The sequence below is a fragment of the Acipenser ruthenus genome, chromosome 1 (genome assembly GCF_902713425.1).
Source record: "Acipenser ruthenus chromosome 1, fAciRut3.2 maternal haplotype, whole genome shotgun sequence".
Taxonomy (NCBI): domain Eukaryota; kingdom Metazoa; phylum Chordata; class Actinopteri; order Acipenseriformes; family Acipenseridae; genus Acipenser; species Acipenser ruthenus.
Genome location: NC_081189.1, coordinates 109,915,859 through 109,936,828, shown reverse-complemented (window position 1 = coordinate 109,936,828; position 20,970 = coordinate 109,915,859). Strand labels below are relative to the sequence as shown.

The window sequence follows — 20,970 nt, the reverse complement described above, 5'->3', positions numbered from 1 at the left end:
GGTGACGTCAGACCTGGAAGAAACACACAGTACTGCGAGGTGAAATGTGAATTGCGCTGTTGCGTGGTTTAATAATGAACAAAATAAAAGGTTTAAACAAAAACAGCACACGGCACTTGAGGCCAAAATAAAATAGACAAACAAAACGAACAGCCACTAACAAACGGCACGAACACTAAACACAAAACAAGTACGGTAGCAGTTGTTACTACTTATTGTTATTATTATTATTATTATTATTATTATTATTATTATTATTATTATTATTATTATTATTATTATTATTATTGTTTTTACCGCCTCACTCTCTCCCGTTCTTTCGCCCTGAACACACAACCCTGAGTGAGTGAAACGTGCATCTATATATACTGTTGTGCTGGGATTCAATTACCAATTAATTATTCACTTAAATCCCAGCACGTGAACTAATTTGTGCAATCCCAGTGCTCACATATTATTACATACTTTATCTGCACGTAAAGTGATTTTGCAATCTCCGTGCCTCAATACAGCTATATATTTAAATCACTCGTGCTACACAGACCCATTTATATCCCGTGCAGCAATATCTATACACCAACATTAACACTCCACACGCAACACAGAACACATAAATACGCACAGGGGCGGTCACTTGGCCACAACCACTAATTCGTACTATCATGAGTAGCCTATAAGCCAAATGTATACTGTCAGTTTTTATTTAAGTTAGTCAGTGATATAGTGCTAAATTGTGCACAATTACAAACCACCTGCACATTAATAGCCCATTGCGGTCCGATGTCAGACCCTGTCCGACATCATCAAAAAGACGTCAAGTACAGGTCCCTAGTCGTTTATTCTCCGGAAAAATCAGAGAACCTTTCAATGGCCGAGTGAGACCGATGGAAGCCAAGAGGAGCTGAAAAAAAAGGTGGCGGGTCTGAGCAATACACATAGTCCCTTCACCCCAGACATAACCCAGACATAAACAAATAAGATAGCTGCTTCTGCATCCAGCGCTCAAAGAATATCACAGACATTTGCCAAGCTTTTTGAGATGTTATAGTAATAAAATAATGACTTGGATAGCATTATTGAGGCGTTTGGTGATAAAACGAGTGATCAGGAGATGATTTATCAGTATGCACTACTATGAAGAGGTATGTGAAAAATACAACAAACAAGGAGTGGGGCAGGGCTGGAGATGCAGTACTGAGTGTTGATATGCAGTGCCTTTTAAACTCGTTTTTACTATGAGTAAAATACTTTTAAACAGCAAGTGTAAAATAAACAGTGCGTGTGAAAATAAATTGGACCTGACATGCCTGACAGGTGCTGAATAAATGAACCGCAAAGGGATGGAATAGGTATGCTTCCTATTCCTATACAGATGTTCAGAATGAGCTGGAGGGGTTAGCGGCTCATGTGTGCAGCCTATTGCTCCCAACACATTGGGGAAATCAGAAATGTCATAGAAATGTGTTTTCAAGGCTTGCAAGTACACTCTGCTTTCAGGGGAAAATAAGGGGGTGTTCGCCTAAACAATTGAGCACAACTGTCAACCCTCGAAAAAGCGGGATGGGAAATGTTAGCAACAGCTGCCACAGTCCGCTGAAAGGACCCAGAGGCAAGATCATGCAGGGTGGACAATAGCTTGACCACTGCAGGGATAGCATGGCTTCTCTGGCTGACAGCAGCTCAAGAATTACGTGGCTGCCGAGCCTGTATCACAGCGGCCATGGTTAGGGGATAGTGTTTTTCATACTGCCTTTAATTGTGACTGCTTAAAACATGCTTTCAGTGTCGCAGTTGTCAGCAGCTTTAGTACATCTCATTGTAATAATTGATTACCCCAATTTGCACCCCATTTTTGCGAATTTATGCAGGAACGCCCATAATTACATATTCATCTAAGGCTGAACCGCAAAGCATTCCCTAAAGTCACTAACAGCATTGTGCTTGTTTTATATACAATTTATTCTAGTGACTTGAGAGATCAGATTTCGTGTTATAAAGTTTACTGGAATGATGTAGCTGCTGTGTTCTTGTTCTCAGCCAGCGACACACAGTCTTCCTCTACATTTATTATGACTATTATATATTGTAACTGATCTTCTACTGCATTAATACCATTTACGTTTGTACTAAGTAATGCAGGATATCATTTAACACTGCAGAGCAGTTTGAGCCATTCCTGCTTTAAGTGTGAGATTAATAACACACACACAATTGGATACAGCACGTACCTTTTGAACAGGTAGGCTTTTTAGAACCTGGAATTACTGAATCTGCATTGCAGTAGGAGTCTTAAATTAATTGATGGTTATGTGTTACATATATTGAACATGTTAAAATGGCTGCCTATAAGTGGTCGGCTTAGCCTTTGCTTGTTCAGGGGTCAGATTTTTATGAATTTATTTACACCAAACTGCAATTTGCACCATTTGAAAAAAGGAAAAGAGTTACAGTTAAATTATGCCAATGTATTAATCTAACCCAAGGAAGCTTGGCCAAGAACTCTGTGGTTTCTCTGCTGGTTTAATAGAGTGATTGTAAAGCACTGCTTTTTCTTCTCTTGTCTAGTGGCTCTTGCTTATGGAATATATAAGCAGGATCTTCCTACCCCTGAGGAGAAGCCCAGGAACGTGGTGTTTGTGGATATGGGACACTCTGCCTACCAGGTTTCCATCGCTTCCTTTAACAAGGGAAAACTGAAGGTATGGGGAAGGGAAACTCATTGTTTATGTATTGATTTATGTATATTTATTGTTTTCAGATCTCACATGGATACGGTTATTATCCATGGAAGTCATCTTTAAATCTTTAAATCTCAGCCCAAGGTTCTGCCATTTCTTTCCATATAACCAATAGCCACATTTCAAGTACAATGCTACAGAAAAGTATTTGTTTCTATTTACAGTTTTCAAATATTATTGACACTTATCCTTTGCCTTAAAGTAACCCAGGAGTAGTGATCCCCTTAAAAACCTGTCTGACTGTGACAGGGTGGCTTTTTAATTTATTTTTGTGCCAAGGTATTTTTGTTGACTCCAAGAACCTTTCCTACTTCCCTTCATGTATGAATGTGTGTGTGCTTGTGATATGCATGAGTAATAAATTCTGACTTACCATTTCCCCTATTTTCCCCAAATCACTGCAGTGTATCCCTATTCTTGGAGAACAACACAAGCAAAGAGAAAATATAATTAAAAAACCAAAGTTTGTATTATTCATACCTGTGTATGAAAATCCTTGTTGCTTGTAGTAGCTGATCAGCAGTGTATAAAAGATGGCCACCAGTGATACCTTAGCATATAAAGATGGCTGATAGTGCCACATCAGCAGAAACAAAATGGTTGCTGAGGTTAAAGGTTATAGCTAATATTTAAAAGTGCACTTTTCTTTATGTTGTTGTCTTATATATATGTGTATGGTTAACCTTATGTGTGTGGATCTGAAAATATTTTTTTGATGATGCTAATGAAGCATTTTTGCATCTGTATTTATTTATTTTATTTTTTAAAAAAAATGAGAGCTGTATCTTTAAATGAGAGTTGCCTTATGGGAAATTCATTCTATATATTAACGCCTTGGAATGCTCAGGGGGGGGGGGGGAGCTCTAACCTTGAAGGTGGATGCTGGAGAGACTCATGGCGTATTGCTTGCTCTTGTTTTTCTTTTGTTTCATATAAATAAATCATTTTTTTGCAATTTAATTCTGGTGTTTTTATCATCCTTTTTGGCAAGCCAAACCCAGTCACTCGGCCCGGTGACACTGACACAGAGATAATATAGACCGCCTAAGAGGTAATTAGTTTGATATGCTTACATGGTGATACTCTATCTAGCCACAAGGTCTGTTCTCTTCAGCACAATGCTGGTACACCTACAGGGATGTTGAAACAATTGAACAGAAAATGGTAATGGAACTCAAAGGGATTATTGTGGTTTACACTTATCAAGAAATGTAAATATAATACTAATGAAGCTAAATAGGATTTGGATTTGGGGTATATAGTGTGCTTTAATGCAATCCAAAACAATTAAGAGCATTTAAAATTCAGTCATTATTCATAACAAACGCAAAATACAATGACAAATGGTAAGAATTCAAGCACATCTAATTAAGAGCACTTTTAAAACTTCTGTTCTGATCAAACATACACCATCTGCTACTTCCTTCAATACCCGGTGTACTGGATGAAATTTAACAAAGGATTTGTATTTTTTTTAAACACATTTTTTTTGTGTGTGTGTGTGTGTTTTTTTTACCAGGTTCTTGCCAGTGCTTTCGACCCTTACCTGGGAGGCAGGAACTTTGATGAAGTCTTAGTGGATTATTTCTGCGAGGAGTTCAAGAAGTATAAGCTGAATGTAAAGGAGAATGTGCGTGCGATGATCCGTCTTACTCAAGAGTGTGAGAAGCTCAAAAAGCTGATGAGTGCAAATTCTTCTGACCTCCCTCTGAATATCGAGTGTTTCATGAATGACACTGATGTGTCAGGGAAAATGAACAGGTACGTCACATGGTTTATATAACAAAGAAAAGGACACAGCTTCAGTGCCTTATACAAGAGCAGGGAAGAATGGGGCCCTTCGCCTTGACTGCTTTTAAACAGAGCTGACGTCAAATTAGCCAGCAGGCAGATGCCCCAGTCTGGATTTGCCATGAACCCTTATTTAATTCATTTATATTTAAATAGTGTGACATTCTTGTGTAGTGTTTACACTTAATTGTCAGTTTCTTATGAGCTGATGGCAAATTTATCATGGCTTGATGGTTACTTCATTGAGTTTGTTGGTCTCTGTTTTCCACCCAGTGGACAAAGCCACCCCACAGTTCATCTCAATTTGCAGTCTCTGCTAGAGCGAAGTCTGAGACTGAATGACATGGGATGCTCAAGACTTGTAGTACTACAGTACAAGCAAGATTGTATCTGTTTGTCTTCTAGAATGACAGAGTGGCAAACAGGCTTCAAAGACTGCAGATGAATCTGCAATAATCTGTCACATATCCACCCTAACTGTTTATCCACCGTGATCAACCTCTTCAGCAACGTTAGTTTATTATTGAACAGAGAAGATTAGTTCAGATATTGTAGATCCTACCAAAATTTTCGTACACAGTGCTGTATGTGTCACGTGAGCTGTTCAGTGTGTTGATATGTAAATAAATCCTGTTCTTTGTCTCAATCTCCTGCCTGTCACTCAGCAGCGAATGCATACTCCCACACGGCATCTTGTCACAAGCATTAGTACCCTGTATATTTCTAAAGAATGGGAGCTCCCTAATAAACGCTGAATCTCAAAACAACAATTGTGTGAATATAATAATTGTCACAGCTGTGTATAATGATATTTAAAACAGGATTCATTCATCCGCCTTTTTACATATCTGCCCTTACTCTGGTCCCAGTGCAGTCCAGATATGGGACGGATTACTGTAGAAGTACATTCTATAGTATAGGACCCCATTCAAAATTGAAAATGATTCTGGACATGACTGTAAATATGATTGAACAGAATTGCCCTAAGTTCTGTTGTGCATCTTTTCATTCTCTCTCTCTTTTTTTCCTCAGGATTCATTTTGAAGAAATGTGCAGTAACTATTTAGCAAGAATAGAAGCACCTTTGAGAGCTGTGATGGAACAGGCTAGTAAGTACAAGCTTAGTTCAAACTGCAATACATAAGTAGATGTTGATCGTTGCATGTGAAGTTGTTGTTTTTTCCAGCTTGCTAGAAAATAAGTGACATAAAATATAGAACTTGTTTTATCTCTGCACAAAGGCATGAGATAGGGCCCAATTTAATTAACTTTTAGGTGGGAAATAGAATTGTTGGAAAATATAAATTCACATATTCAAGAGAGAGAGCGTGAGATTTTTGTTTTACTTTGGATTTGATAAAGACATTATTAATGATAAAAGCGATACGAATCCAGTCCATAGTTGTGTTTCTTGATTGCAGAATGTGGTTCAGAAACTCTGACCTGGGTGACACTGACTTGAATAGATTAACCTCAGTGCATGGTCCACATGACTGTCTCTCTGGCCATCACTTCACCTGAACTGCTTTTCATTGTGCAGAACTTACACGTGAGGACGTCTATGCTGTTGAGATAGTAGGAGGAGCTACGCGGATCCCGGCAGTCAAAGAGAGGATCTCGAAGTTTTTCGGGAAAGACATCAGCACCACACTGAACGCTGATGAGGCTGTCGCGAGAGGGTGTGCTTTACAGGTATACTCAATGAGGTTTCTGCTTCCAGAGCTTTGTTAAGCCTCCCCTGCTTTTATGGATTGGTCTTCTCTTGCCTGTTCACCTAAAAGGAATTGCTACTGTATCTCAAGAATGATTTCTGTGACAACTTAGCAATCTTATTTTAGCTGTATGGTAAGCAGGCATGCTTTAAATTATAAAGACAAGTAGAGTACATGAAAAAGAAAAAAAGTATTGATCCATTCACACAGCTTCCACTGTAAGTGGTTGTAGTGCAACCCAAGTAACTTTCAAACCGCGATCAGTAGGGCCCTGCGTTTTACGCAGCCTGCTTTCTTAGGCTGCACTTCATTCCTCCCACCGCAAGGTGGTCATGTTGTCTGCTTAATTAAACGAACTTTTTGATTTAATAATCTCCCGATTCCTTTAATCATCTTAATTAGTCATTCTATTAACACGCATTGGCGCGTTGATTAGGCGGCAGCAGCTGCTACAGACATTTAGTCATGCAATCCTTTATTACTAATACGTCTTATTCAATATTATTTCTTAGAATGTGTAAATAAATAATTTAAATGTTTCAGTTTACTAGTAGGAACACAATTCGTCAAACAAAATATTTAAAAAAACAGCACTGATTCCCGGAAACAAAATAAAATACAGAAATCATAACATCAATTTCACAACACCCTGTGCCACCGATGAGTAATTCACAGAATATTACTTTCAGTTCGAAGGTATTAGATAGTCCTTGGAGAACAAACAAAATGTGCAAAACATACTGATCTTTTGCATTTGTAGACTCGTCAGTAACTACAGATACTGTCAGACATCTTTACCAACTCAGCAATTTGGGGTAGATATTCCCTTCTCAGTTGACCTGCTGTAGGAATTGCTCCCGCATTTATTACATGTTTGTTCAGAAATGCACGTAGTTTTTCAGAGGAATATTAGCACAAACAAATGCCTCTGTCAAATCGAAAATAACATCTCGTCTGCGTTCAGAATTTTCGTTCCCCTTACGTTTTTTACTGGAGGACGCCGTCTCATAGCTGTCAATCTCAGCCTTTCGTTTTCTGTGTTTTTCTGATGATAAATGTCGGTCTGTTGTTGACTTTCGAGTGTGGTCCAAAGATAAATTGCAAGTTGTGCAAAATAAATTCTACCCATCGGTGTACAGAACACCAGGTGGATATTGTTGCGTGCGTTCACTCAATGAAATGCTTTTTGATTGCAATGTCTTTGACTCCATGTTTAGGTCTCTCGATTTTTCTTTTAACGCATCAATTTATTCAATTACCATTTATACTCATCATAATTAGCTTTTATTTTTCTAATTAGTCAAAGCGTAATGTGTTGATTTCTTAATTGTGAATTTAATTACTATAACTGGAGTGGCTGCAGGGACATCTAGGGGACAGCAGTTGAATTACAATTGAAAAAAAACAGGTTGCGTAAAACGCAGGACCCTAGCGATCAGTTCTAAACTCTGGTAGCATCTTTGGCATTCTGACCTGCTCCATTTATTTCTTTATTTTTTTCCAGTGTGCTATCCTTTCACCTGCATTTAAAGTGCGTGAGTTTTCAATCACAGATGCAGTTCCTTACCCCATCACGCTGAAATGGAAATCAAGCTCCGATGAAGGTGTTGGGTTAGTATTTTTTCTCTCTGCTTGTTACTTGTGCTGTACGCAATTTAAACAGTTCATTGCTGCAAGAAAGCCACCCATAATAATAGTAGTTTGTTGACAAGGTCAGTCCCAACTTCTTTGAACTGTTCTTCCTATCAAAAGGATACAGCACATTGTTTATTTACAAAATAAAATACATAGGCTACTGTTTTACCACCCAGTGCAGCCTATTACATCTTTGTAAATAAATGATCATGATTTTAATGTATTAACGTAATTGTATCACTGTTGTATTTGATATGCGGAATACATGTTTAATATGAAAATAACAGGATTGCACTGTCAGATATATTTAGGCGATGTATAACACACTTGGCATAGTTCTGATTCTTTAGTCAGTTAGAAGACAGGATAATAAAATCTTATAATTAGGTTTTGCCTTTTGGCAATACTTAGAGCGTTTTATAAGTATGCTTACATGGATTAGCAGGTCAAGCGATTTTAATGTGGCAAATGCAATGCATTAATGAGGTATTGCAAGGCTCATGGTAGTTTGCTCTCTTTTCTTGGTCCTCATGTTATTCTTTTCAAGTTTTCTTTTTTGTGTTGAAATGTCTCATTTATTCTGTGCTCACTCTCTCACCAAAACCAATGCAGGGAATGTGAAGTTTTTGGCAAGAATCACCCAGCCCCATTCTCCAAGGTCATTACCTTCCACAAGAAGGAACCCTTTGACTTGGAAGCCTATTACAGCAATCCACAAGATCTGCCATACCCTGATACAAGAATAGGTAAAAAAAAAGTATAAAAGGCTTAAGATGTGTTCTCTCAGTAAAGTGAAATTAGTGCAGTACATGAGTCGTAGTGCCCAGATTTGAAGACATCTATACAGTGGCTGCAGTTTCACGTGATGATATGCCTTTTTGTTGTCTTTCATCTCTGCATACTGAACTGTCGCCATTGCATATTACAACTAATTCTCTGTCTGCTGATGTGGGAACCAAATAGCAATTGAAATGTTTGGGAAGGTAAAATAGAAAAAAGAGAAATCAAACTAATACAAAGGAACACATCTATTGAGAAATGCGACAGCCCTGGGGTTTATTTTTTTCCCCAATCAGGAGGTAGGATGCAAGGAATGTAATATTTGTAGTCATGTCTAGGTGATTACATGTGGAACCTGTGGAGAGCGTTTCCCTGTTGGTCTTATGTAATATTAGCAGTCCTATTAACTTGGTCCTCCAGAGCATATCGGGAGAAAGTGATGGAGTTAGTGAACTCAGCCAGTGCTCCAGTATGGTGTTCACTGTGCTATTGGAGGAGCTGTCTGTCAGAAATTAAATCATTGTGACTTGCTTTCTGGGTCTTTTTTTTTTTTTCCGCTACGGTGAAAATTCTACCTGTTTGAGGTCTGACTGACATAACTTGACTTTCAGTTTGTTGTATCAGAACAAATATCCACCTCAAGTAGACCGTATTGTGCCTTTCTAAATAGCTGAGAGTCTGGAGATTATTAAAAGAATAATGTTTTCACTCTATGATGAAATGTATCCTACGGTTACGTAGTTTGAATGTGAAAAAAAAAAAGGTTTTAAAATGTACTCAAATTAATTTCTTTAGAAATGTCCTCATAAGTGTAATTTAGTGATCGCCTACTTAAAAACTGTAACGGTCCCAGTGGTAGCCATAGTCCTCAGAAACTAGGATCTGAGCATTTTTATAAATACCATGTATGGTTTCGATTTTACACCAAATAGTTTGATTGAGTGCGCAGGCTTGTGTACTTCAGATTCTTAACTAGAATCAGTGCCATCAGAGAGATTAACTCATCATCTTCTGTAAGTCTGTTGGCTTGTGGATTTAGTGAAATGCGCTTTGATTGGAAAGTGATCCCTGAAGTTTCTTAGGAATATTTCACTGCAGTTAATATTTAGCCAATTTCTCTTTTGGTTTATGAACATTTTGGACGATTTAGAATGATTTCTGCTAAGCTTTGTACTTGTGATCGCCAAATCTCCTCCTGACAAAACAAAACAAAAACAAAAAACAAAAAGTACCTTGTCTAGCTTTCTGTCTATCTAACTTACTTTTGTTTTGAAAATAAATAAAACCATCCCTGATTGGTTGTTGAAATTTTTGGAGATGTCAGTCATTTGGTAAGCAACCAATGGTTGTTTAAAAAGGTTTAAAATGGTGACTAACGTCACCATTGTATCATTGTTCATAATGAATGATTTCTAGCAGAAGGGTTATGGGTGCGATAATTAAATAATGTATTTTTAGTTTTTTTGTAGTTTACCTTAACCTAGCCAAGAATCATTAGAACATTTATTAAATGGAAACCGGGAAAGTAAATTCACTAGTTTTTTGTTTTATTGAATTAATTTGCGTGTACTGCATAACCTGACACACAACCCTTTCCCAGGCCGCTTTGGTGTGCAGAGTGTGGTCCCGCAGCCCAACGGGGAGAGCTCCAAGGTGAAGGTGAAGGTGCGGGTCAACGTGCACGGCATCTTCAGCGTCTCCAACGCCTCCCTCATCGAGAGGCAGAAAGGGGAGGGCGAGGAAGTCGCCATGGAAACTGAGCTGACCAGTCAGAACGAGACTAAGGAAGAGCAGGTATGGCAGAAAGAGAAGGCGAGGAAACCATTCTGCTACGTTTCCATTTATTCTTTTGAAAACGGTCACAGACCTCTCGTTGATCCTGTTTCTGTCTCCTGACGAGTTAGTATGCACATTTTCACCTTTTTAAAGCGAACGCAGCTCTGTTTTTTTTAATTGGGTGCTACATTTCTGTGTTCATCACACACAGCTGTAAGTCTATTCTGTGCATGTTCCAGTGCGGGACTTCTGAGAATTGACTTTTTCCATGAGCAGTTTGTTTGATTATAAATATAAATACACATGCTGTGGGAATGGTCTCTGGGACTCGTCTACACAACACAGAGGACCAGGGCATTGACAGGTGTTGTGTATATCCATGTTGTTGTGTGGTGTTGTAATAGGCTTTGGGTTTCCTTGTTCTACTCTTCAGGTTACATAATTTTTACTCTGAGTTGGTTTCTAAGATTTAAGGAAACGTCTTGATGTTTAGACTCCTGTGCCCGATAGCTACAGCACAGTCAATCTTCAGTGCTCTGAGCTGTTTCTGGATTTGCTTTGTCATCCCTGTTCATTATCATATCACCTCTTTCTCGTCCTATATACAGTATATAATGCAGTATAAATTAATACAGTTATTTACACGTACCACAAGGAGATATTTGCAATAAACAACTATTGTGGTTTTGTCTTTAACTAACCAGTTACTTTTCTCATGTTGGCAATTCCTGCACTTGAAAGCAGATGGTAAAGCACTGAGTCCATGCTTACTTATACTTCTCTTGTCAAAATGTTGTTTTAAGTGACAGCTGATAGATTATACTGCTATTATCTTCTCACTACCCTTCTGCAAATGTTAATATATATATATATATATATCAGGGCAGCAGTGTGGAGATATATAAATCCCTTTTCTTTACTCTTTTAAGTTCTTTCTGTTTTGTTTTTTTCTTTGTATTTCTTGCTTTAAAGCAGCACCCCTCTCTTCTCATTGAAGACGACATCTATGACTATGAGGAGGAGGTTTGTGATCACTATGTGTTCATATGCCCTTAAAGGTGTGATAACTAAGGTTTCAAATCCGTTTTCCTATCCTCGATTAGTGGTACCCTTTCCACTGCCCCACATCGTCACACTGAGTTCAACTGTGTACGCTTTCTTAACTTAAACATAGCAGAAAGCGTTCAGACAGCTTTGACAGCTGTCATTCCCTTGTGCCTTTGATTATGACACAGTGGAATATGGAGTGTTAAAAGGACACACTGACTAGCAAAGAAGAGGGAACTTGTAGAGAACGATTTTGGAGAACAAACAGTATTATATTAATGGTTCTTAACATATTAGGTGGGGAACCATTTTCTGCAGCAGACCAAAAACTATTGTACTGTACTTTAGAATATTATTGTTAAGAATAATTCACTCATGGATCACCTGGGATTTATTGCAGGCCACATGTGGGAAACCTTGGCATTTGATGATTTAAAATTGCAACTTCACAATGATAAAGGGTGCAGTGAAAAAAGGTCAAAACAACAGGGTTGGCAGAATGATTTTTTTTCATTCCTTTTTTATACCTTTTAATGGCGTGTTTGCCCAAAATCTTTTTAATCTGGAACCAAATAAATGGGGTTCAGAATCCTGTCTCAAACTTTTTTTTTTGTCTTTGGAAAAGTTCATGATTTTATTCCTGTGGAAACCGAGTATTTATTGGTTTTATACGACACATAGAGCAGTCTTTGACCAGTCGACTTCATCTTCGGGCCCTTCAGTTTAACCCTTCCAGGTTGAGTGGCATGATGCATGGAATTTAGGAACAGTGGAATATCAAAATAAAATATCAAATATGTGTCCACCACTCCTTGTTTATCCTCATTTCATCTCTTATCAGTGACATGAGAAATTCCAGGCTACATAACTATAGATTTCATGTTACATGTTCATAGTTCTTATTCTTATAATTTATAGTAAAGGTTGATGGTTGTTTTTTTGAAGCCAGTAGTAAAGTGAATATTCTGAGCTGAATAAAACTATTGTAACCAGTATAATAAGACTAGCAGGAAACAATTCTAGAAAACACTAATAGTTTTCTTTGGTTACAAATGATTTTTGTTTGCCTTTGCACTTGCTTCAAAATAGGTCCCTGGCTATACTGTAACGGTATTTATGATATAGGAATCATATTCCTATAGTAATGAAGGAATATGATTTTGTCAAGTTGTCATTCATGGTTTTGTCCTTGATAATGTATTTGGATTATTTTATTGGCATGTAGAACAAATGTTGCATAGAAGTCCATTATTTATTTTATTTTATTTATTGTATTTATTTATGACGGACATACAAACAGTTATAACATAAATGTCACTTACATGACATAAGCCAGCAGGCTATTTCCATTGCCAGTCCCCTGGCAGACATTGATGACAACTGTAATAAATCTCCATATTACTTCTACTCGAAACTATAGCAGTAACCTCCTATAGAATATTTGAATAAAAATGCATACAACATTAAAGTTAAATGACATTAAAAGTGCATAATAACCAGCAGCTTACGTAATATAAGTACCCAATGTACACAATACAAATTCAAATACATCCTGAATGAATTAATGATTGCATAACTGATTATGCTGCAGCCAGGCCTTTATTACAAAATATGTTTAACAGTAACACTGGTTTGTGTTTCTTCCAGAGTAAAATGCACGTTGACCATGAAGACTCACAGCAGAAGGACCAGGCTCACCTGCCAAACCAGACTGCTGAGGAGGGGGCGAATCCAGGCTCTGAATCCAAGGTTAGCTCCTGTGGAGGAGCAGCAGGGCAGCTGTTCAGCTTCACCACAGCAAACACAAAGATACAGGGAGACCAAAGTGGCCCAATGAAATTGCCTTGTCAGGACACAGGCTATCTGTTAAAACAGCATATTTTATCAGATCTTTAGATTTTGTAGGCTAGAATGAGCAAGATTTCGGAGGCATTCCATAGGCAGAGCTCTGAAGAGCGTCCGGGTGCTTTCTGTTGAACAGCCTGCACGCCGAGACCGCTTCGTACCGTTAGCTAACGTTCTGAGGAGTTTACACTCGGGGGGCAATTCAAAATGGCAGAGGTACAATACCAGTGCAACTGCTGTGGTGTCATTTCCCACATATTGGACTTTTTGACCAACATATCTGTATGCATCGTTTTAAAAAAAAAATCTGATAGTTTATTTAAATTAGCAACATAATTAATTGACCATTTTTTCTTTTAAACAAAGTGAATCTGCAGCATCGCATGCAACATTCAAAACGCTCAGCTTGTTATTGTTTGTTCAGTCGGCCTTACATTAAGGAATATTTTCTTAATTGCATTTAAAAAGAAAAATAATGGACGAATAGCTCTGTGTTAAAGGTGAACTAAATGTAACATGTTTTTTTTTTTTGTTATAGTTTTGCTATTTCTGCGAGATTATTAGGTTTCACAGCTTATCTCAGCTGAAAAAGCACAGCCCTATAGGCTACACCGAAAACTTTAAACCCTTGTTTTTGTGGCAGAAAGGGGACGTTAGAATAAAAGAACTTTACTAAAATTAGGTACTTTTGCAGTGTTACATTACTATCTAACCAAGAGCACATTAAACAAAATTTATTATTCAAGACAGAATAAATGTTCGAATATAAGTATAAGTCAAATACATCAGTTTCCCTTTTTTTATTCGCTCTAAACAAGTTTCTGTGATTTGTTTCTGCTTTTGTCTCTTCCTGGCTGCTGTAAACAGGCGCTGCCCTTTACACTAAATGCCCCTCTCAATGACGTCACACGAAAAAAAAAACCTATCAGGAAGTGAACGTCAGTCCCTCCCCTATCCATTGATGTGTGTTTCAAGCCTGTACTGCAAAGTACGGTGGCCCTGTAAGTCATCAAAACAAAGTGCTTTTTTTATCGTGTTTACACGATCATGGTCCTAGAAGCCCGCTTCAGTATGATCGTGTTAACACGATCCCAGTCCTTAAAGGGTTAAATCATATTGGAGAGAACAAACAAAACAGTAGTACTTCAATTGTAAGACTTTGCAGAGGAACAGAAAAGGCAGATGCAGGAGCTCATGGAAATGCAGAAGGTTGCAAAACCAAAGAAATGAACCGCTCAAGTCATTCACAGATGCATTCAAAGAATCGTTGAAGAAATCCTTTCTTTCGAAAGACTCTTTTTATTTGCTGTTTAAAAATGATACTGGGTTGAATAATTGTTGAAAAAATAAATTGACAGTTTTTTCTTTTTATTTTATTTTGCAGTACAACAACACTTACATACAATAGAACCATCTTATTTGCAAGCATAAACTGCACTGTAGTCACCTGTAAATAAAACATGCAATATGCAACAATCACAGTACTGAGGAACAATGCTCTCAACAGTGTTTTCAATCCGTACAGGACTCTTGCATGCTAAAGCCATGTTGTCGGCTCTCGATGCAAGTGCAATAGAGGCATTAAACAGCAGATGTTCTGCACAATCTTCCACAAATTCATCCAAAAACAACGCAGCACTGTGTTTTCCACCATCGTGAAAGTACTCTCTCGTAACACACCGTTCACTAACTTATGTTAAGTAGGGCCACGGCAGAGCACTCTGCCTATTGAACAAAGCCTTGGTTTATGACTAAGTCAAAACTTCAAAAGTTTAACTTGCATGCCACACCATACTGTAGTCAAAGTTTTAAAAGTGTATTTGTTTCCTGGTTTGGCAGTAACTGTATAGCTGCTTAACCCAGATAGTCAAAGGTATCTAATGAAACCTGTAGTCTTATAAAAGCTTGACCATTCATTTCTGTTACCTTGCTTTAATTAAACAGTCCTGATCAAGGCAGACTCTATTAAGTGTTGTTTGTTAGAATCCTTAACAAAACAATTACTGCATGTAAAACCCTGCTGCACAAAACAACACAAAAATCAATGGGGATTATCTGCCCATAACTGTATTAGAGGGTAAACAAAGCTCTGTATAGAGATGTCTAGAAAAACTTTGAATGTCCTTGAAATTGTCTGTGTAAGCCGTTGTCCCTTACCCTTTTTAACAGTGATATCTTTCTCAATGTTTCTGTGTTTGTTTCAGGAGAGTGGAGATAAAGCACAACAGCCAGCCGGTCCTGTGTTGAAGGTGAAGAGTATTGATCTGCCCATACATGCCAGCACCATCAGACAACTGGAACGAGACACACTGAACAGCTTTGTAGAAAATGAGGTATGTCTTCTTAATTTGCAAGGGCTACAATAGAGGCCTGTGTTGGTTTAAATCTGGAAGGATAAAGGCGTCAGCCAAATAAATAAATACATAAATAAATATTATATATATATATATATATATACACACACACACATACATTTTGCAGAAGTATTCACCCCCTACCAATAATGTCATTTTGTTGAATTACAAATAATGTATGCACAGTTTTTCAAACAACCTTTTTTTTTCAAAGCTGTAGTGGTTAAACTGAACACTGCTATATGATGAGAAGGTTAAATGTCAAACTTGCAAAGAAAATGTACAAAATGAAATTTACTGGTTGCATAAGTATTCAGCCCTTTAAGTCAGTACTTGGTAGAAGCACCTTTTGCAGCAATTACTGCTAGGAGTCTTTTTGTATAGATCTCTACTAGCTTTGCACAGTAGGATGGTGACATTTTTGCCCATTTTTCATGGGAAAATTGCTCCAGCTCTGATAAGTTTGTTGAGGATTGTTGATGTACTGCAGTCTTCAAGTCTCGCCATAAATTTGATTTGATTCAAGTCAGGACTTTGACTGGGCCACTCAAGAACATTAATTATCTTCTTGTTCAACCACTCCAGTGTGGCTTTGGCTTTGTGCTTTGTGTCATTGTCCTGCTGAAATGTGAATTTCCTCCCCAGTTTCAGAGTCTTTAAAAAGGTTTTCCTCAAGGATTTGCCTGTACTTTGCACATCCTGTACATCCATTCTCCCCTTTTTCCTCACAAGCTTCCCAGTCCCTGTTGAAGAGAAGCATCCCCATAGCATGATGCTGCCACCACCATGCATGACAGTTGAGATGGTGTTGACTGGGTGATGTGCTCCAGACGTAACGCTTGGAATTTAGACAGAAAAAGTTCATTTTTTGTCTTGTCTGACCACAAAACCTTTGTCTACAGTATCACCTACATGCTTTTTCGCAAACTCCATACATGCTTTAAGATGAGGCTTTTTGAGTAATGGCTTCTTTCTTGCCACCCGTCGATACAGGCCAGCTATGTGTAGGGACTGGCTTATTGTTGATGTGTGGACACTGACTCCCATCTCAGACAGAACTTTGCAGATCTCTCAAGGTCATTGTTGGCTTCAGAGTGACATCCCGAACCAGTTTCCTGCTTGCCTGGCTGCTCAGTTTTGGAGGGCGACCTGATGTGGGTAGTGCCTGGGTGGTATGATGCATCTTCCACTTCTTAATGATGGATTTCACTGTGCTGAGAGGGATCAGTGCCTTTTGAAATGTTCTTGTACCCTTCTGCTCTGTGCCTCTCTACCACTTTATCCCTGACTTGTTTCGAAAGCTCCTTGGTCATCATGGTTGCTTTGTTGGATCACTATGTGAGTTGCAGCTTGAAAGTCTTTATGTACCTGAGGGAAATTATCTACAAGTTAAACCACTTTGAGTACACAAAGGCTGAAACCATTTCACTAATTTTGTGAGCTTTCAAACAAATCATTTGCACCTGAGCTGATTTAGGGCTGCAGTAGCAAAGGGGTTGAATACTTATGCAACTGAGATTAATCTGCTTTTCTCTGTAAATCTTATTTATTTTTTATCTCTATTTTTATAATCTAGTAGATCATCTCTTTTTAGTTTATCCACTTTTCTTAACTCCGTCTCTATAATTCCTTCTTTGTATCCTCCCATTTACACATTTCTTTGTTTTACATAGTCACTTTCTTTTGAGCATATTCTTTGTATTTTTATTCCTAGACCCTTTGGGATTGCCCTTTTAGTGTGTATTGGATGTGTAGAGGACATGTGTAAATACTGGTGCATGTCAATAGGTTTACAGGAGAGGTCAGTCTCAATTGAACCTTCAGGTATTACTATGGTATCAAAAAATTATATTTCTTTTCTTGTCCATTGAAGGTCCACATTAATATTACTGTGTATTTCAATTGCCATTTTGTGAAACTGGAAAAGAGATTCTTCTCCATGTGTCCAAACCTCAAACATATAATCTACAAACCAAATGTATTCTAAAGGTTCTCTTTCCGATAAATTATATATATATATATATATATATATATATATATATATATATATATATATATATATATATATATATATATATATATATATATATATATGTGACAAAGTTAGTCCTTCTTTGCGTACTTTGTTCACAAGTATGAGCGGGGACAACACAATAGACACAACGAGTGTAAGTTTATTTTAAACAGGATGTTACCTGCGTGTTTATTTTCAAGGGAAGTCCAATAATCAGAGTTGTAATGTTAATCCAGAGTGTGCCAACAATCAGGTAGTCATCCAAAATAGGGTCAAGAAAGCCAACAGGGTTATCCAAACAGTCCAGGGTCATACACAATATTGCAATCCAGAAATCAATAGAACACACAGAAATCTTCTCAACACACAGCACCAAACTCCTTCTACTCCCCTCTCACCATGGTGCTGTCAGTTTGCTCCTTTTATAGGGCTGGTCATTACCCTTGATCACCTGCAGGTGTGCTGACATACCTTAATTACCTGGTAAGGATCCTGGGTAGTGTAGTTTGTGGTGGGCGACCATTTTGGAAACTGTAGTCCTATTGGGACCTCCATTTTGTGAACGGACAAAGTCCTAACAAAATCTCTGCCCTCACATATCTCCCATTCAGGACCATGCCCTGAGGTTTATCACATATCCTCCCCCCCAGCATCGACCCCACGGGTCGAGCGATAGCAGCAAAAAAAGAATGGACACGGGATAATCCATCTGCATTTCCCATGTCTTTCCCTGCCCTATGTTTGAGTGTAAAAGTGTAAGGCTGCAAACTCAAAAACCACCTCATCACCCTTCCATGTGGCTAGCAATTTACACTCAACAGTCGGGACTAAAACCAACACCCGATCCCCGGGTTGAAACACCCGTAGTGTGGCCTGTCGGTTATAGGTAAAACGCTGGTGCTCCTGTGCCTGTCTCAAGTGTTCTCTCACGATTGGGGTGACGGCTGCTATCCTATCATGCATGTTAGTGATGTGCTCGATCACACTATGATAGGGTGTGGACTCATGTTCCCAGGTTTCCCGTGCTATGTCTAATATCCCCCGTGGGTGCCTCCCGTACACTAGCTCAAAGGGTGAAAATCCCAGTGATGACTGTGGAACCTCACGTATGGCAAACATCAAATATGGTAACATGAAGTCCCAATTCTTCCCATCCTTATCAATCACCTTACGTAGCATAGATTTCAAGGTTCTGTTAAATCTCTCCACCAGGCCATCTGTCTGTGGATGATGCACTGAGGTACGTAGCTGTTTTATGTTAAGGAGCTTACAAAGGTCCGCCATAACCCGTGACATAAATGGGGTGCCCTGGTCTGTAAGGATTTCTTTTGGGATGCCCACCCGACTAAACATGAGCATAAGCTCCTTTGCTATGCCTTTAGAGGCCATGGTACGCAACGGGATGGCTTCAGGGTATCGAGTGGCATAATCCAAAATAACCAGAATGTACTGGTGCCCTCTGGAGGATTTCGGTAATGGTCCCACTAAATCCATTGCTATCCGGTCAAATGGTGTTTCTATTATGGGAAGAGGAACTAGGGGACTACGAAATGCCGGTTTAGGGGCAGTCTGTTGGCATTCTGGGCATGAATTACAATGCTGGGACACATCTCCATAAACACCTGGCCAAAAAAACCTTCTTAATACTCTCTCCCGAGTTTTTTCCATCCCCAGGTGACCCCCTAATATATGTCCATGGGCCAAATCAAGTACTGTCTTTTTGAAACCAGCAGGTACCAGCAATTGTTCAATTATTTCTAATCCTATTTTATCCACTCTATACAACAAATTATTCTTCATCATAAAGTAGGGATAACTGGTAGGCATGTTTTCTGTATGTATGGGGGTCCCATTAATTACCTTCACATTTTCTTTTGCATGATATAGGTTAAGATCCTGTGCTTGCGCCGTCCCAAAGTTAATGGACGATACTTCCAAGTCAGGAAAATCAATGTCCTCAACTACTGGGTGGACTGACAAGGGGTTAATGCCTTCCCTACTAGTGCTGGTACTGGGTTCTTCCTGATTGACACCCGTACCTGGGTCACTACTGGTACTAGGCCCAGGGGCGTTAAGCTCCTCCTTATCATTATTGTCTCCTACTAAAACCTTTACACGTGGCTCATCAAAGTCCACACCATTTTTTCCCTTAGGTTGTGGGATTGAGGCTGCCTGCTTTTGGCTCTGAGGGTTAAAACCTCCCTCTAGAATTGTGGTGGGCGGTTCCAATGTGCCCTTGTTTGGCCCCAATTTTGTGAAATTAGGAAAATATCGCCCCAGTATTACATCATATGGCATGGAGGGTACAACGCCAACCTGATAATCAAGAGACCCTGCATCTGTCTGAATATGTACTAATGCGGTGGGGTATTGGCGTGTGTCACCATGTATACATGTAATACTGACACCCTGATCTTTATCCAATTTTTGGGTCTGCACCACATTTTCGGCAACCAGTGTAATCATGCTTCCGGAATCGAGCAAAGCTGTCACCTCTCTCCCATCAACCTTCACAGTACACATATGTTCATGATTGGGATTTTTTCTCTCAGAAACAGCAGTTACAACAGGACAGGAATACAAGACAGTGTCTGCTTCATTCTCATTACCCATATTGCATTGCATGGGCTCTTCTTTAAGAGGACAGTGTGCAGCAATATGTCCAACTTTGTTACAATTATAACAAATAGTAGGTCGGGGCCATGACCCTCTATACACCGGCCCTTTACTGTCAACTTTTGCCAGTGTCCTTGTTTCTACCCCCAAGTCTCGTACTGTCTTTACAGCGCTCCGCTGTTCATCTTCCCCCAAGTTCCTAGGAACAGACTTACCCTGTCCGCTGGTTCGCCAGGGCCTGGGGAACGTATGTCTGTCATCCTGCCACTGCTCACCGGACTCTGCTGTGTAATATCGCTCAACCAGACCGACCAGGTTGTCAGCAGAAAGAGCTTCATTCTGCCCGACCCAGCGACGAACATCCCTGGGCAGACATCGCTGGTAGTGGTCTAGGACGACGGCCTCAACGATCTCAGCTGATGAGTGGGCCTCAGGCTGTAGCCATTTTCGAGCCAAATGGATGAGGTCAACCATCTGGGTTCTGGGGGGTTGTCCAGGTTGATAGGACCATTTATGGAACCGGTGAGCCCTCACTGCATTGGTCACTCCAAGCCGCAACATTATTTCTGTTTTCAGTTTGTCATAATTTTTTGAGTCTTCGACCTCCAGATCGAAGTAGGCTTTCTGTGCATCTCCGGCAAGATAAGGTGCGATGAACCCTG

The 20,970-nt window shown here is 39.1% G+C and overlaps 1 protein-coding gene across 2 annotated transcripts in view; it reads left to right on the top strand.

Annotated features, from left to right (window-relative positions):
• Positions 1-20,970, top strand: part of LOC117420832 (heat shock 70 kDa protein 4L-like) — a 48,430-nt gene that overhangs the window by 21,508 nt on the left and 5,952 nt on the right. The window contains exons 6-15 of one of the 2 annotated variants that reach the window (XM_059033845.1): positions 2,566-2,699; positions 4,258-4,499; positions 5,562-5,638; positions 6,070-6,221; positions 7,746-7,852; positions 8,489-8,622; positions 10,257-10,450; positions 11,408-11,455; positions 13,127-13,228; positions 15,529-15,657. In XM_059033845.1, coding sequence (XP_058889828.1) covers positions 2,566-2,699; positions 4,258-4,499; positions 5,562-5,638; positions 6,070-6,221; positions 7,746-7,852; positions 8,489-8,622; positions 10,257-10,450; positions 11,408-11,455; positions 13,127-13,228; positions 15,529-15,657 — 1,319 coding nt within the window. The remainder of the gene's footprint in view (positions 1-2,565; positions 2,700-4,257; positions 4,500-5,561; positions 5,639-6,069; positions 6,222-7,745; positions 7,853-8,488; positions 8,623-10,256; positions 10,451-11,407; positions 11,456-13,126; positions 13,229-15,528; positions 15,658-20,970) is intronic. The other variant, XM_059033849.1, reaches the window with a different exon arrangement.